Source organism: Dendropsophus ebraccatus, chromosome 4 (assembly GCF_027789765.1).
Source record: "Dendropsophus ebraccatus isolate aDenEbr1 chromosome 4, aDenEbr1.pat, whole genome shotgun sequence".
Taxonomy (NCBI): Eukaryota; Metazoa; Chordata; class Amphibia; order Anura; family Hylidae; genus Dendropsophus; species Dendropsophus ebraccatus.
Window position 1 is genome coordinate 26,177,318 of NC_091457.1, and position 18,959 is coordinate 26,196,276.

The 18,959-nt window shown below is 43.1% G+C and overlaps 1 protein-coding gene across 1 annotated transcript in view; it reads left to right on the forward strand.

Annotated features, from left to right (window-relative positions):
- LTBP3 (latent transforming growth factor beta binding protein 3) overlaps nt 1-15,044 on the forward strand; it is a 65,682-nt gene extending 50,638 nt beyond the window's left edge. The window contains exons 19-24 of the mRNA XM_069965305.1: nt 3,596-3,724; nt 5,813-5,950; nt 6,937-7,092; nt 9,878-9,961; nt 10,253-10,384; nt 12,387-15,044. Coding sequence (XP_069821406.1) covers nt 3,596-3,724; nt 5,813-5,950; nt 6,937-7,092; nt 9,878-9,961; nt 10,253-10,384; nt 12,387-12,538 — 791 coding nt within the window. The 3' untranslated portion in view covers nt 12,539-15,044. The remainder of the gene's footprint in view (nt 1-3,595; nt 3,725-5,812; nt 5,951-6,936; nt 7,093-9,877; nt 9,962-10,252; nt 10,385-12,386) is intronic.
- The last annotated feature ends 3,915 nt before the right edge of the window (nt 15,045-18,959 follow it).

The window sequence follows — 18,959 nt, forward strand, 5'->3', positions numbered from 1 at the left end:
GGTGAAGGTGCTGTATACCTGTATTATAGAGTTGGTGTAGGTCCTGTATACCTGTAGTGTATGGTTTTGAGGTCCTGTATACCTGTATAGTTTGGGGTCCTATATACCTGTAGTATATAGTTGGTTGAGTTCCTGTATACCTGTAGTGTATAGTTTTGGGGTCCTGTATACCTGTAGTGTATAGTTTGGGGTCCTGTATACCTGAAGTATATAGTTGGTGGAGGTCCTGTATACCTGAAGTATATAGTTGGTGGAGGTCCTGTATACCTGTAGTATATAGTTTTGGGGTCCTGTATACCTGTAGTGTAAAGTTTGGGGTCCTGTATACCTGTAGTATATAGTTTTGTGGCGGTCCCGTGCACTTGTAGTGTATAGTTTTGGGGTCCTGTATACCTGTAGTGTCCTGTATACCTGCAGGGTTGTATTTACCCGTATGGCAGTGTTATTCAGTCACAGAGTGTCAGTATTGGTCATGTATGGTATGGGGGTGTTATCCAGTCACAGTATGGCGGTATTGGTCAGGTCTGGTGTGGCGGTGTTATCCAGTCACGGTATGGTGGTATTGGTCAGGTCTGGTATAGCAGTGTTATCCAGTCACAGTATGGCAGTATCGTTCAGGTCTGATATGATGGTGTTATCCAGTCACAGTATGGTGGTATTGGTCAGGACTGGTGTGGCGGTGTTACCCAGTCACAGTTTGCCGGTATTGGTCAGGTCTGGTATGGCAGTGTTATCCAGTCACAGTATGGCAGTATTGGTCAGGTCTGGTATGACAGTGTTATCCAGCACAGTATGGCGGTATTGGTCAGGTCTGGTATGGCAGTGTTATCCAGTCACAGTATGGCGGTATTGGTCAGGTCTTATATGACAGTGTTATCCAGTCACAGTATGGCGGTATTGGTCAGGTCTGGTATGACAGTGTTATCCAGTCACAGTATGGCGGTATTGGTCAGGTCTGGTGTGGCAGTGTTATCCAGTCACAGTATGGCGGTATTGGTCAGGTCTGGTGTGGCAGTGTTATCCAGTCACAGTATGGCGGTATTGGTCAGGTCTGGTGTGGCAGTGTTATCCAGTCACAGTATGGCGGTATTGGTCAGGTCTGGTGTGGCAGTGTTATCCAGCCACAGTATGGCGGTATTGGTCAGGTCTGGTGTGGCGGTGTTATCGAGTCACAGTATAGTGGTATTGGTCAGGTCTGGCAGTGTTATCCAGTCACAGTATGGCGGTATTGGTCAGGTCTGGTATGACAGTGTTATCCAGCACAGTATGGCGGTATTGGTCAGGTCTGGTGTAGCAGTGTTACCCAGTCACAGTTTGGTATATCTGTTGTGCCCTGTATATACATGTACTGTATGGATGGAGTAGGGGGTCCTGTATATACATGTACTGTATAGATGGAGTAGGGGGTCCTGTATATACATGTTCTGTATAGATGGAGTAGGGGGCCCTGTATATACATGTACTGTATAGATGGAGTAGGGGGCCCTGTATATACATGTACTGTATAGATGGAGTACGGGGTCCTGTATATACATGTACCTTATAGATGGAGTAGGGGGTCCTGTATATACATGTACTGTATAGATGGAGTAGGAGGTCCTGTATATATATATACTGTATAGATGGAGTAGGGGGTCCTGTATATACATGTAGTGTATAGATGGAGTAGGGGGTCCTGTATATACATGTACTGTATAGATGGAGTAGGGGGTCCTGTATATATATGTACTGTATAGATGGAGTACGGGGTCCTGTATATACATGTACTGTATAGATGGAGTAGGGGGCCCTGTATATACATGTACTGTATAGATGGGGTAGGGGGTCCTGTATATACATGTACTGTATAGATGGAGTAGGGGGTCCTGTATATACATGTACTGTATAGATGGAGTAGGGGGTCCTGTATATACATGTACTGTATAGATGGAGTAGGGGGCCCTGTATATACATGTACTGTATAGATGGAGTACGGGGTCTACCAGTTATTACTGTGGATGTTGTGAGGCAGCTTCCCTAGCAACCATTGCTCCCTGTGAAAATGAAAGCAGTAATCCTATTGGTTGCTAAGGCTCCAACTGCCGTGTCTGCTGCAGCTAATTATATCACCTGTGTGTGCAGTGAGGAGATTTTCCCATTCATCTCTATGGGGCGCCTCTCTTTCCCCTCCCCCTCCCCTCCTGTACATCTGGCGGGGACGGGAACTTCGCAATAACCTTCCCGGGCACCCAATGTATCTGTGTGCCAAATTTGGGGTCAAACGGTTCAGGCGTTTGGAAGTCTATAGAGGACAGACAGACAGACAGAAGGACAGACAGACAGACAGACTTTGATTTTTATGATATAGATATATATATATATATATATATATATATATATACACACACACACAAACACACTCATACAGGAGGATAATAAGTATATAATACACTGCTGTATACCTACACAGAATGGAGAGATATATACACACTCATACAGGAGGGGGATAATAAGTATATGTCTCTCCATTCTGTGTAGGTATACAGCAGTGTATTATATACCTATTATCCCCCCCCTGTATGAGTGTGTGTGTGTATATGTTTATATATATATATATATGTATATATATATATATATATCCATTCTGTGTAGGTGATCAGCAGTGTATTATATACTTATTATCCCCCCCTGTATGAGTGTGTATATATATATATATATATATATATATATATATACTTATAATACACTGCTGATCACCTACACTAAATGTAGAGAAAAAAATAGCAATACAACTGTGGATTTATTGCATATTGTGACTCCCCCATGGAAAGTAAAGGGGAAAATCTGCAATAAATCCACTGCAGCAGATATGCCACAGGTGACCCTACCTTCCTACTCCCAGCACACATAGACAGATACTCATACACAACACCTGCATAGACTTACACACACAACACTAGCATACAGACTTACACACACACAACACCTGCATACAGACTTGCACACATATGCATGTATACTCAGTCACACATACACTCACCTCTGTATCTGTCAGTCCTGTTACATCTTCTGCCTCTGCCCGGGCTGCTGTGGAGGTCAGGAGACCCAGGAATACAGGAGGGGGCAGGCAGCACAGCTCAGGCAGCACTGTGGGGAGGCTTCTGGGCCCTGACCTGCTGTTTGGCCTCTACAGGCTGCCGTGCAGTGAGCCCCGCCCCCCTCTCCTCTGGTCCGACGCTGAGAGACTGAGGCCTGGAGGAGCCACAAAATGACTTAAGTGGCCCACCAGCGCCCCCCTCATCCCTGCGCCCGGCTCATCCCCCCCTCCCCCCACAGCCTCAGGTAATGATTGTGTGCGCTCACCACCTGCACACAGTGCGATGTGTGTCAGTGTGTGAGCGCAGTGAGAGGGGAAGAAATGGTGTGGGCAAGTGCAGGGGGGCCCCTTGAGGCACTGTGGGCCCCGGCACTTGCCCGAGTATGCCTGGTGCTGACGCCGGCCCTGCGGCTCAGTATAGGGCGATGGGGTCTGCGGCTGACAGCTATCTTATGTGTATGGACGGCTTTCTGGGACAGCGTTCAGAGTTTCTTTATACATGTCGTTTCTTCTCCATAGATATCGATGAATGTGAACTATTTGGACAAGAAATTTGCAAGGAAGGAAAGTGCGTGAATACTCAGCCGAGCTATGAGTGTTACTGTAAACATGGGTATTACTATGATAACCGATTACTACAATGCATGGGTAAGGAAACACTACGGAACTGGTGGAAGACAAGGCTGATTCATCTGACTAGAATAGAAAGCGCTCTTCAGACAATGACTCCTTCAGTCATGACTCCTGTTTTCTTAGTTATGACACATATGGCTCCCACATAAGTCTAAACAGCGCTTGTAAAGGTTTTTTTTTAGGATTTTTGTAACTGGTGGCCTTTACTATGACAGTATCTGGAGCTGGAAGGAGACAACTCCATACTGTGTGTAGTGAGTGTCCTGGGTTACTTACTGCAGCTCTGCTTAAAGGAAGATAGAAGTATCTAACCTGGTGATATCTCCCACTACAGCATGGGGTGCTAAGGATGAAGGTAAATTTCTTGTCTTAATCCTTGGCACCATTTCTGTAATATTAGCAGTTTTAATTTTATGCTAATTAGGTTTTTGGTGCACTGGGGGCGGGGCTACCTCTTTCGGTGCACTGATCCGTTCCTGGCGGCCCACCCCTTCTAATGAATATCAGCAGAGAGGGCTGGCCAGGGGCGGACTGGTGCACTGATGGAAATAGCTCCACCCGCAGTGCACCAAATTGCATAAAAAAGGCCAGCTAATAATATGTAAATGGTGCAGAGAATGAAGGTAAGAAACTCACCTTCATCCTCAGCTTCCCATGCCCTATAGTGAGATATCTGCATATAAGATACTTCAAACCTGCTGGTAGTTTCCCTTGATTCTAATGGAGCCACATAACAGAGGGGAGGGGAGATTGTCACACTGGGGGATGGCGAGCCCACCTCCAGTGCTCCGTGCCGGACTGGTGCTCGAGAATAGACTGGCGCTGTGCGGTTCAAAAAAAGGACCACACCACTGGCATCCCCGCACTGGCACCGATCCGTAAAGGTAAAAAAAACCCAATAGTGATGTACCTGGTGGTGCATTCTCTTTAACTTCAAAGACAACCGACCTGCAGTAACCCAGTATGGCCACTATACAATGTATGGCGCTGCCTGCCTCTGTTGCAAACAGCCAGTGTCAGGTGTTGTACCCCCCAATAATCACCTATTTATAGCCTATCCAGAGGAAAACCCTTTAACACTTACATCACCAGTAGGCTCCCTTTCCATTACTGTATGTATAGTGCAGTCTGCTGGGAGGATTGGCGCCTATAGGTACAATAGGCATATGTGCATTAGGCATATCTACTGGCTATATCTAGACCTCTGTATGTTCCCCTCAAATGTAAAACTATGTGAGTGGCTCTATTCATAACAAAGAGCCAAAGATCTTGGGGATCTCACTGGTCAAATTCCCCACGATGATACTTATTCCCTATACTGTGGATAGTTATTTAAATGGGTTATTCCCTATACTGTGGATAGTTATTTAAATGGGTTATCCAGCAAAAGTCTTTTTCTTTCAAACCCACTGGTTATATAGATTAAAAATCTGAAGTCTTCCCATACTTATCAGCTGCTTTATGTCCTGCAGGAAATGTTTTCTTTTCAGTCTGACACAGTGCTCTCTGCTGACCTCTCCTGTACAAGACAGAAACTGTCCAGAGCAGAAGCAAATCCCCATAGAAAACCTTTCCTGTCAGGACAGTCCCTGACACGGACAGAGATGGCAGCAGAGAGCACTGTGTAAGACTGGAAAGAAAACAACATTTGCTGGAAGTACCAGAAAACTTGAGATTTTTAAAAAGAAATAAATTACAAATCTATATAACTTTCTGAAACCTGTTGATTTGAAAGAAAAAGATTTTCGATGGACAATCCCTTTAAGAAGATCCCTTTGGGAAGTCAATATTTTGTTCCAACCCAAAAACCAATAAACCAATAAAAAAAAGCCGCTAAGGTAGCTCATGCCCTTGTAAGCCGACCATCCCAGGCACCTTATACATAGTTTTAAAGGTTGTTTGTAGTGGAATCCTGTAGGTGTGAACGCACCATTAAAGGTTATTTGTAGTGGATGTAATGTGTCGTACTGTCAGACCTAGAACGGCTCATATTCTTATAGTGATACATGACATTTCTGTGCTATAATTATTCTCGTCTCTAAAATAGATATAATTACAGACTGTGAATTGATGCATACGATCTTGTCATATGTCGCCCTTCAGATGTAGACGAGTGTGTAGATGAGTCAAACTGCATAAATGGTGACTGCTATAACACACGGGGCTCCTTCTACTGCCGCTGCCCCCACCTCATGCAATATCACGCTGAACACAAGCGCTGTGTGCCCAATCCTGAGCTAGGTGAGTATATACTGACAGGGTCATACTCTGACATATCATAGAATAATTAACATTTCTCAAACCAGTCCTCCATATACACTACAGGTCATAAAATTGTCTCTTGGAATTTTTTTTTAGACACTAGAAAAAAATCCCAAAAGTTTATGCAATGTCCAGGAAATTCTGGATGGTTGTCCACCATACACTGGGGCCATAATAGTAGGCCTTCATAAAAGGTCACTAAAAATAGTAGGCCTCTAGACAGGTCACTGAGCATGCCCAGAAGCCTTTCTCATTCATATCAGTGACACAGGTCCTGTCTTCTGTTGCCTATAGTCCATTGGGCTTGCTATAAATGAATGATGGGGAATCTGTGGCTCCCCAAGTGCCGTAAAATTACGGTTCTAATCGTGTCTGGAGAGCAAGTGTCTCTGGGCGCTGACGCTGGCAAATCTGTATAACTTTCTGACACCAGTTAATTTGAAAGAAAAAAAAAACTTTAGCTGGAGTACCTCTTTAAGATTGAAGGCTTCCAGATCCTGTTTGCATGTGTAACAAGTGTTTGAAAATCCAAAATCAGCTGTTTACACAACTTGCTTAATAGGAGTTTTGTTTATGTAACCTACAAAGCTACAGTACAATGTTTATGCAGCTCCCACTAAAGTCTATGGGAGTTACACAAATTTCATAAAACAGCTGACTTGCCTGTTTCTGGCTTTCCGACTTTCAGACTGCAGCAGGAGCCCTTGATGGGAATAGCCCTTAAAAATAAACCACAAAAGAAACATGTATACCTGGATTTAAACGCTGCATGTGTGAACTGGGATTCTATTCAGACTCAAGACATTAGATATGGCCTCACATGCAGAGCCTGGGTGATAGGGGTGTGTGAACTGACTAAAAAGAATCATTTACAATAGATGCGACCTGAAAACTACCTGACTATGAAGCATGCGCAGTATACAAGAGTCATCCTGATCTCACATTAGATTTATTTTCCGCTGCAGATCGCGCAGAGGCAAAAGACATATGCTGGGTGATACGAGGGACGGATGGAATTTGCTCCCGTCAGATGAACGGCCCTCAGTTATCACTGAATGAATGTTGCTGTCGACAAGGTCAAGGTTGGGGTCCGAGGTGTCTCGCCTGCCCGCCCAGACACGGTAAGGATTAAAATGAAAAATCAATACACAATTGCTGCTCATTGGGCAGATAGTAGTCTGTCCTATTGTTTCCAGCAAAAGAAAAGTATTGTTTCAATAGGTGATATTTATATATTTCCTGTTCTTTTCTCTTTGCGTTTGGTATATAACTGTTTTAGGCTATGTTCACACTACGTAAAAGTATATCCGTTGTTGCCATCGGCCGTACTTTGTACGCCTGTGAAGACTGCCTATTGATCTATGGGATCCTGGCCAGAGCGTATACACAACGTATACGCTCCGTCCGGGATACCGTGCGGCGCCGCAAATAACTGACATGTCAGTTTTCTGCGGCCGCAATTCAATGAACTGCGGCCATAGGAAACCTTGTCAGTTCACGCAATGAAGCGAGCGGCTCCAGACGCTTGCTTCATTGAGTGCTGTGGGAGGTTCTGATGCGGGCGCGCGCTGATGCGCCCACATCAGGACCCTGTGGCCGGAAAGTACCAGCCGGGGTAATCCAGGCAGAGCCCGGCCGGGGTCACGGAACGGCCAGTCATTCACAGCGTGTGAACATAGCCTTAGCATGCGTGCCAGGTGTATAGCAGGGAGGAGAACCTTTGGCCCTTCAGCTGCTGCCCTTTAGCGAAGCTTTGGCTGTCCAGGCATGATGGGAATCGTAGTTTTGCAACAGCTGGAGGGCCGATGTTCCCCATCCCTGGTGTATAACATCTGATCCAATAGATGGTGCCTGCCCTACTTGGTCCTGAGGGACCCTGCTAACTTATAATGAGGTCCCCAGTCAGCTCCATCTTGGTTTCCATCATTTTTCAGCACTTTTTCCTTACGTCGGAATCATAGAACAACTGACGAAGGCTCCTAACTGATCTTCTGACATTGGTGTGAATGGAGCCTTACTATACGATACTTAAAAGTATACCTTGCAAAACAGTATGCAATCAAACGTTTTACTAAAAAAATAAAAAAAAATAAAAACTTGGAAAAGCATGTTTTGATTCTGTGCTCCTTTGCATAGAACACTGACTTGCATAAAAAAAAAAAGAAAAAAAAAAGGAATGACCCAAAAAGGAACAGGCCTGTTAGCTCATAAACAACGATTGTCCTAAAAAACATTTATATCCCCACATTGGTAAATAGTTAAAGAAGCACACACCCTTTTTTTAATTTGACGATTTGTCAGCCGCGGCAGACTGCAAACGGCGCTTCTTTGCGTTGCACAACCATCTGCACTGGTTGTGATTCGGCATCCAGCTCTCCAGTCCTCCAGCTGTCAGTCATTGTTGAGACGTTACTGCAGTGGCCAGAGGACTGGAGACCCGGATGCCGGATTACAAGCAATACGGATGGTAAGTATACACTGCTGTTTACACAGGAAGATGTGCCGTAGACAGCAATAAATTTTAAAACGTGGTCAAAAGGTGCAATCACCCGAGTATCGGTACTTGGCCGAGCGCTGTAACGTGATTATTGGCCGTAGGAGCATTTCTAGTAACGTTCCTGGCCCATGTAAAAGGCCCTGGGCTAATTGCTGCCTCCCAGCGCTGGGATGGCTTGGGATTGTGTGAACGTGTCTCTGACTATCTTCTATGATAAGTGCATTTGCACAGGCTGGAAGTCAGTGTCTTCTCTGTATCTCTATAGGAGCTTCTCATAGAGTAAGGGACCTATTACATGGAGCGATAATCGACCGAATGGGCCCTATCCGGCCGAATATCGTTCCGTGTAATAAACATAAGGATCAGCCGATGACAACGATCGCTGATATAGGTTTGGATCTATAATTGACGGGCACCGGCCGCGCATCGCTACAATATGCAAAGTGCATACATTACCTATCCATGGTCCAGGGCTCCTCCTGTGCTCTGCTTTACCCCGGGTCCTGCGATCTACAGCTTTAGAGCGGCCGGCTTATCTGACAGGCCACTCAGCCAATCACTGGCCGGGGCCGCTACAGCTAAGACAGGCCGCACTGAAGCTGCAGCGCGTGGGACCTGGGGAGAAGCCGACCACAAGAGGAGCCCTGGACCATGGATAGGTAATGTATGCAGTTTAAGCAAGGGCTGCAAGGACATCGATGTCTTTGCTGATGGCCATTTGCAGAGATTTAAAGGGAATTTGTCAGCTGTGATATATGTTCCAAACTGCTGACACTGTTATATAGCTGTTAGGTCAAGGAGACACATGGTACCTTTCATATAGCCAGCTGTGCTTCCAGGATATTAAAATGCTTTTATTCTCTGGTACAAGGAGTCAAAGAGGGTTTCCGAGCTCCTGAATTGCTCCATTTGGTCTTGATAAATATGAGTACACTGGTCTTTATAAGTCTCCTCCATTGACTGACTACAGCCAGTTGCAGTTTACATTGGCAAACCCTTTTTATAGGTCACTAATTTGTACCTACGTGTAGCCAAAACGTGGTGTGAATGACCCCTTCACTTACAGACTTCTACATGTGGCTTTACATGAGGCCTTAGCTTCTGTAAAATCACTTAAAGGGGTTATCCATGATTAGAAAAAGCACAGCTACTTTCCTGCAAAAACAGCACCAACCCTGTCCTCAGGTTATGTGTGGTATTACAAATCAGCTCCATTCACTTTGATTGAACTCAGCTGCAAACTCAAACAGAGGGCAAGAGAGATGCTATTTTTGGAGGAAAGCGGCCATGTTTTTATGTTTTTCTAGGCCTGAATAATCCCTTATAGATTATTTATTATATATTATAACTTCTTGAATGATAGTGACGGCAATGATCACATTTTGTTCTTTACTGTCTGTATTTCTCAGCTCTGGCCTGCTCAGCCTCTCACAGTGGGGCAAATTCATTTTGGGAGTACAGTTCACATCATGGGAAGAGAAAGTCACGCCGAGGTATTTCTTTATTTTTTATAATATATGCAATAAAATAGTGAACTATCATGGTATTGATTCCAGCTGTATAGACCCTCAATGCTGAGCAGCAGCATGATCTACATCAGGGCTGGTAGGCCTCCAGCTGTTTCACAACTACAATTCCCAGTAAGTCTGGATAACCAAAGCGTTGGCTGTTCAGGCACAATGGGAATTGTAGTTTTGCAACAGCTGAAGGACCACCAGTTTGACAGCCCTGATCTTGATGTGTTGTTTTTATACACATCTCTATTGGTTTCATTTTTCTTTTAGATGGTGAGAGCTCAGAGGAGCTGTCTGAGGAGTGTCACTGTGTCCATGGCCGCTGTGTTAAAGGTCTTCATGGGGTCTCATGTGAGTGCCAGAGTGGCTACCAACTGGACATCACTAGAACGCGCTGCAATGGTGAGCCACAGCTCTTGTTCTACTTGTTATAATTTTTTTTAATAGTCTTACCTCGTATTCCGTTGTATTTGTGTCTATAACAAGACTGGTCGATGAATGGTCCTACTAAATGACAGCAATCAGAAATAAGGAAAACTGGGAGGAGCCGATACGGAAAATATACTGGAAAATTTCAAAATGTTTGATTATATAGTGAATAAACTTTTTATGCTCAAAACACAGTAGGTCCAAAACTCTGGACTGATTTCTTAATAGATCTTTAAAGTTCATCCTCAAGATGCTGATACAAATGAATACTGTCACAGAGCAGGAAGCCATTGGCTCTTTTCTCCACTATTCATAATTGTACACTTGAGTCTCTTAAAGGAGTATGACACTCAAACATAACTTTTCATATGTTGCTGCCCATGGTGAGACTAACAATTCCTTCCATACTTGTTATTATCTATTCAGTCTCCTTCCTCCAGTTCTGAGCTGCTGCTTTTTGCTGAAGACACAAAAAACTGAGTGTGAGCTTTTCTCTCCAACTCCCCCTTCCTTCTGAAATGGCTGATTCCCTGGCAAACTGCATCTGCAACTTTGCAGCTTTTTTGTAATGCTGGAAGGGCTAAACTGAGGTGAAGTTCCTAATGAACTCACTGGGGGAGATTTATGAAAGGGTATAAATATACACCTGGTGTAAACTGCCCACAGCAGCCAATCACAGCTCAGCTTTCAGCTCTGGTAGAATAAAAGAGAATTGGTTGCTGTGGACAGTTTACACCAGGTGTATATTTACACCCTTTCATAAATCTCCCCCACTGTGATTATTCCTCCTGGTACTACAAAGTTGCAGATAGAAGGGAGGGGGAGGAGACAAGCTTGTAAACAGTTTTTTGTGTCACCAGCAGAAGCTCAGAACCGGAAGAATGAGACTGACTAGATAACAGGTATGGAATGAATTGTTAGTCTTTTCATATGGGCAACCACATATGAAAAGTTATGTTTGAGCGGAATACCCCTTGAACTCTACACAGATCAATGTGGCGCAGTAATGTTCAATAACAAATTACAGTAACCTGTGAGCATGGCACTAAGGGGGATTGTCCTAATGCTGTTACGGGCTCCTTGTTGGGCACAGAAGAAGGGGTACTAATAGTGCATGGAGCACAAGAATCACATCCTCTAGTTCAGCTATAATTGTAGAATACAATGTGAGACTGGACAGATATGTTATGGATGAAAGCTATTAAAAATAGCAACATGAAAGCTGTTATTTTATGAAAAATATTAACGTAAAAGCACATGTGAAATAAAGTATATCAAGATGGGGAACTTGGGGCCCTCAAGCTGTTGGAAAACTAAAATTCCCATCAGGTATGATGGCCTCTTTTTATTATAATATAATACTTTAAAGCGTCACTGTCGTTTAATTTTTTTTTCTTCAGAAATCAATAGTACAGGCGATTTTAAGAAACTTTGTAATTGGGTTTATTAGTCGAAAAATAAATTTTTATCATGAAAACGCAGTTTGAAGCTCTCCCCCATCTTCATGGTTCTCTTATGGAGAGGGGAGGGGTGGAGGGAGATGAGGCACCTAAACAGGACAACAAAGAGTTAATTAACAGCTACATCACCGGCTATCTCCTCTGAAGTCAGCACTGACCACTCAGAATACACTTTCACACAGGTCCCGCTGTGTAATCCTTTGCTCTCTGCTCCTCCTCCCTCCTACATAGAACAGACAGGGCACGTCTGATGGAAACAAGACGAGATTTCCTGATAATGAGCAGTGAATGGAGAGAAGGGGGGGACCTGGGGAAAGTCTTTTTGAATGCAGATAATGGCATATTTGCCTAATAAACCCAAGTACAAAGTTTCTTAAAATCGCCTGTACTATTGTTTTCTGCAAAAAAAAAAAAAAAAAACACGACAGTGACACTTTAATCAACAGAATATGCATAGAGATAATATAGTATTATAGTAATTTAACCTTTCTTCTGAATTTTGCTTGGTCCTGTAGATCTGGATGAATGTAGACAGAAGAATCCAAGAGGAGCTCTCTGCAAAAATAGCCGCTGTATAAACACAATGGGGTCATTCCGATGCGTGTGTAAAGCAGGGTATACGCGATCCCGTCATCCTCACATATGTGTGCCACAGAGGAACAGATAGCATGGTGGTCATAGTCACTAGACCATTACCAGTATGTAACCAGTCAGTACTGATGGGCCTCCAAAAAGTAAGACTAAAAAAAGCTCCAACGTGGAAAGCAAGGTGTCACTTTTTATTCTACAAAGGACATTAACTATGTACAGGATATATAATAGACATCTGATCACTGGGAGCCCCACACCAAACCCTAGAATAAGGGTCTCTAGCCTCCGCTTCTGCTCCCTCTGTATACCATAGACAATGCATAGAGCAACAGGGTGCATGTGTGACCTCTCCTCTACTAAATGTCCTTCAGGGGCTTAGGACCCTTATTCTAGTAGTCAGTGGGGGTCCCCTGAGATCTGACGTTTATATGATGTCCTTTATAACTCCCCATAAATACTGAGACATATGTTCTTTGTGGTAAATGAAGCTTATCAGACTGCTATTGATAGAATATTTATGAAGCGGGGACCTATATACACCCCTAATGTACAGGCACAACGCTCCCCACCTGTATTACAGACAATTGCAGAAGGGTCTGTATGTGTATATAACCAGTACAGATAATATGCTAGATGCATGGGGATCATGGTTTTCTATTGTTTAGATCAAAATGTATATACAGTATATAAACCTACATTATTTAATGGCTTTATACAGTTTCAGACAACTTCAATGTCAAAGCTAATGCACTTTTATGGCATGTTTACCAAAGGTGGGCGACCCCTGACAACACAATACATTGCTTGGCTCCACACTCAGAAGTAATAAGCAGCTTTGGTATACAGCCTACTGTAGCTTTTCAGGACTTTCATCTATTTATCTACCTATTAATTGTCTATCTACAGCATTATGTAAATGTTTAGGTACACCTTCCCTGTTTTTCCTTAGCGTACTTGTAATGAAAAAACAAAAACGAAACAACCTTTGACATGTTAAAGGGAACCCATGCTGAGAGCATAACATAGGGTCAGACATGCTGTTTCCAGGGTTGTATAGTTGAAAGAGCACTTACAGCCAGAAAGCAGCCACACGCTGCAAAAGATGAGTCTGTTGTCACAGGTCCCACCCATCCACCAATGATTAACAGGTTGCTCCCTAAGCACTGTTTTTTAAAGGAGTAGATTGAATGTTGCACTTAAAGGGGTTGTCCAGGATTTTTCAATTAACTAGCATGGCATTGACCTTTGTGGGTGTTGTACGTACGTTTAACATATTATGTTTAACCTGTTTCCAGCCACATATGAATTTTTTGTCCCCAGACAACCCCTTTAACCCTTAGGCGACCCTGGACGTACTCGTACGTCCAGGGCTGCCTCTATGTGCTCAGAGTGGGGCCGCATGGCGGCTGCGCTCTGAACCGCCGTGGTCCCGGGTGCTGCTCGTAGCCCGGGACCGCGGCTAATAAAGTAATCGGATGCAGCTGTCAAAGTTGACAGCTGCATCCGATTACTTGATGCAGCCGATCCCTGGTGTCTAGTGGGGTGGATCGCTCCTCCGGGATCCACACATCTTACGCCGTCCGGGGTCTGCGCCATAATGGCGCTGATCCCGGCTCGGCACTCGATTGCTTCCGGCTGCAGGAGCCGGAAGCAATCAATGTCATCTCTTCAATCTATGCTGCATATCTATGCAGCATAGATCTGTATGAGAGATCAGAGTGCTTATACTAGAAGTCCCCCAGGGGGAATAACCCTAACCCCAGGGGGAATAACCCTAACCCCAGGGGGGCTTCTAGTATAAGTGTAAAAGAAAACAAAAAAAGTGTTATTATTAGTAAAAAGCCCCCTCTCCTAATAAAAGTCAGAATAACCCCCTTTTCCCATGTTATAAATAAAAATAAATAAATAAACATGTTTGGTATCGGCGCGCGCGTAATCACCCAAACTATCACACTAATCACATTACTGATCTCGCACAGTAAATGGCGTAAGCGCCAAAAAATCGCATTTTTGGTCGCATCAAATCCAGAAAAATTGTAATAAAAAGCGATCAAAAAGTCGCATATGCGCAATCAAGGTACCGATAGAAAGAACACATCATGTCGCAAAAAATGACACCTCACACAGCCCCATAGACCAAAGGATAAAAGCGCTATAAGCCTGGGAATGGAGCGATTTTAAGGAACATATACAGTATATGTTAACAATGGTTTGAATTTTTTACAGGCCATCAGATACAATGAAAGTTATACATGTTATATATCGTTGTAATCGTAACGACTTGAGGAACATATATAACAAGTCAGTTTTACCCCAGGGCAAACGGCGTAAAAACGAAAAAAAAAAAACAAATTAAAGAAATGTTTTTTTTTTTTTTCTGGTTTCACAGTGTACTTTATGAAAAAATTCAGCCTGTCATTGCAAAGTACAATTAGTGACGCATAAAATAAGGGCTCATGTGGGTTTCTAGGTGAAAAAATGCAAGTGCTATGGCCTTTTAAGCACAAGGAGGGAAAAACGAAAACGCAAAAATTTAAATTGGCCTGGTCCTCTAAGGGTTAATGTTAAATTTTACACACACACACACATATATATATATATATATATATATATATATATATATATATATATATATAAATATATATATATATATATATGTAAAATTTAACATTAACCCTTAGAGAACCGGGCCAATTATATATATATTTATACACTTTTTATTATTTTAGAAACAAGCATGTATAAAAAGAGGCCTTTGCCATACTACACTCCTGCCTAATAAAAGTCATGGCGTATCCCAAACATGATGTGAAACTAGCCCATGACTTCCTTCACTTTTGGGGCCCGTCATCACATTGACAATGGTGCCGCGCCCACTGATTCACGCTAAACTGTCCATTCATTGGTATTATATACAAGCGCTCTTTATTATTTTTTTGTGTTATATTAATATGTTGGACTTATATATACATATATTTATTGTTATTATGCAATGTAATGATGTCATAGTTCACATTTCTTCAGTACGAGACGTAGTGAGACAGGGATCAACATTTTATATACATACATAAGGATATAATACTACAATAAAACATGCAAATTTTTAATAATACTGTACAATTTTTGGCTTTTTTTCCCCCTCATTAAACAGTGTTGTAGTCTTTACTGTAATGAAGGATAATTTTACAGTGAGTTTCTGCCTCTGTGTATGGTCAATGTGGGAGAGATAACCTGCAGGAAATGACATGGCTTCAGTAACTGCTCAGTGTAAATAATTACTACATTGTATTTCTCTGCTTGTTTATTCATTATTTCAGTCCCCTTTTCTGCTTGAATATTGTGATCGCCTATAGGCAGCTTCCCAATCCTGATATCTATGTATTCCTGGCACTTGTGGGTACTTACTGATTGGGAGTCACTGGAATATGAGTGTTCCTTATAAAGTTTCGGGCATTAAAATAAAGACATCATTTTACATTGTTTTGTTACGCTTCAAAATTTTCTTAACAAAGAACAAAACGCTAAAGTATATGTGTTTTACAATGAATAAATTATCTGCAGTTATCAATGACTATTTGTCAAATCTCATTTATCTTCAACTATGTTCAGCATAGGTTAACGTTACTGTGTTTGGCTATGGTCACATGATAGTAACATAGCTATTAAGATTGAAAAAAGACAAGAGTCCATCAAGTCCAACCCACAGAAACCCCACTGTGCTGACCCAGAGGAAGACAAAAACCCCCTTGAGGCCGATGAAAACTGCCCCACCACAGAGAGAAAAACTCTTTCCCAACTCCAATGGCAATCAGAATAATCCCTGGATCAGCGTCCTATCACATAAAATCTATTGTCCATGACTTGCACTGTTATACTTCTCAAGAAAAGCATCCAGGCCTCCCTTAAACTTCAGCCATGACAACATCAGAATCCTTGTCTGTGCTGGTGTTAAAACCTTCTTTCCTCTAGACGTAGAGGAGTAAAAAGACCACTACAAAAGATGTACTGTCCATTCATATGTTTGCACATTGTGATAAAATTGCCCCTAAGACGTCTTTTTTCTAAACTAAAAAGCCCCAATCTTGACAACCTGTCCTAGTCCTGTAACCTACCCATTGGTCACCCTCCTCTGCACCCGCTCCAGTTCAGCCATGTCCTATGTCTTATATACTGGTGACCCTAATTAAGATACTCCAGTATAGCATCTTTTACAAAACCCACAAATACTTTACCCTGGATCGATGTTAGACTTATAGGCCTATAGTTTCCAGGATCATTATTTGACCCATTCTTGATTTTTGGTACCACATTAGCTATGCGCCAGTCATGTGGAACCATCCCTATTATAGAATCTTCAAATATTAGGAATAAGGCAGGTGAGATTTATGGGAGGATTTACATCACCCCTAGTCATATCATCTGTTATAGGATTCTCCTCTGTGAATACAGTAGAGAAGAATGTATTTAGTAGATTGGCCTTTTCCTCCATTTCTCTTGTGCACACTACTTTTATTTCAGAGGGCATTGACCCTGTCTTTGTCCCCAAGTAGTCTTCTTGAATTTTTATGTATTTGTTGCTTCCCCCTCCCCACTAAGCATTGTATTAAAGGATAAATAAAAACTTATGTTGTGGTCACTATTGCCTAGGTGACCTCCCACCTCTACTTTTGATATTCTGTCTGGCCTATTGGTTAAAATCAGGCCCAAAAGTGCCCCCCCCCCCCCACCCTCTTTTTGGTTCCTGTACTTGTAAAAGGTATTGTCTTTTACTATTTCCAAAAACCTGCATCTTTTTCTGGAGCTGCAGGCTTCTGCTATTCAGTTTACAATGGGGTAATTAAAGTCCCCCATAATAATAACTTAACTCTGCCACACTGCATCATCTACTGTGGGACATCGAGGCAGGCGCGGATTCTGCGGCAGAGAGCTCTGCCGCTGAATTCCGCTGATTTTACTCAGTGTGAACATACCCTTATAAGAAGATTTTCTGCTTCTTCCTCTATACTTGAAGACTTATTACTCACTCCTATAAGAATTTTATTATTCTTCCTCCCCTTATTTCTACCCAAAGAGACTCCACATTATGATCACATATATCCTCCACAGAATGGGCTTAAGGCAGGATTTAACATATAAGCTGACCCCTCCCCCTTTCTTGTTTTTACGGTAATTTCTGAACAGACTATAACCTTGGAGATTAACCGCCTAGTCATAGCTATCCATCCAGCCATGTCTCACTTATCCCCACTATATCATATTTCTCTTCCACCATTATGAATTCTAATTCCTCAGCTTTATTAGTGAGGCTTCTAGCATTTGCATACATACATTTAATGATTGTCCATATTTTTTACTTTCCTCTTATCACTAGTAACTATTCTATCCCCTCCCGCCGCTCTAACCCCGTTCCATAATCTAACCCCAGCTCTCCGTCTACTCTGTCTTAAGCATTTGAGAATCAATTAGATTTTTCGTGAATATCGTAAAGCAGAGCCTGAGGAGGGAGAGCGCCCCGCAGCTTCCTTTTTATCCCCGCCGCTGACCCGCCCCACGAGCTCCCCTCCTGGCCATACACGGAGGTCCCCGTCCACTGGAGGATGCCGCAGGGATAGCTGGGTTCGGGTGACTGGGGCAGAGGTGATAGCGTTGCTGCGGCTGCTGGAACTGTACAACAGGATCTGCACTGTGCCCCCTGATCCCGCTGTACTGCTCCAGAAACCACAGCAACACTGTCACACTATTCTTCAGTTCCTGCGGCCTCCTTCAGAGACCAAGGACCAATGCACCCGGGGTGAAAAGGGAGGAGGAGGTGTGTGCCCAGGTGGAGTGGGAGGAGGGTATACTGGGTATGTGCCCTCCTGCCCTAGTCACCCACAGTCTGCCCAGCTAGCCCCACCTGCCCATTCTAATTGAACACACCCCTGTGCCCCTGCTCCAGTTGCCCACTATTCTTTGTGATGCTCTGCCATAGTTGTTTGCTCTGGGATCCCATGTCTCCTAGCTACGCCCCTGCTCCTCATCTGTTCCTGTACTACTACTACATCCCTCATGTGTTCCTGTACTACTACTACACCCATCTATTTCTGTACTACTACACGTCTCATCTGTACCTGTACTACCACCACACTTATCTATACTTGTACTACCACTACACCCCTTATCCACTATACCTCCATTCCTACACCCCTCATTTTTACCTGTACTACTAAAACCCTTATCCACTACACCCTACCTAGATGGAAGCACAACGATTTCCTATACTATATGGGGGCACAGAGTGACAGATATTTGGCAAACCTACTTATATGGGCACAGGGGAGGCTTGTCTACTACATGGGGGAGCACTGTTACAGAGGGAAGCAATAAAGTTGTTGCCTCAAACATAGTATCTGACGCTGCAAGGAGAAAAATGTTCTGTTTATTTAGTAAAAAAAGAAAAAAAAAATCGAGCATCAGGCAAAAAGTTTTTAAAAAGAGATTTTTATTTTTGGCCATAT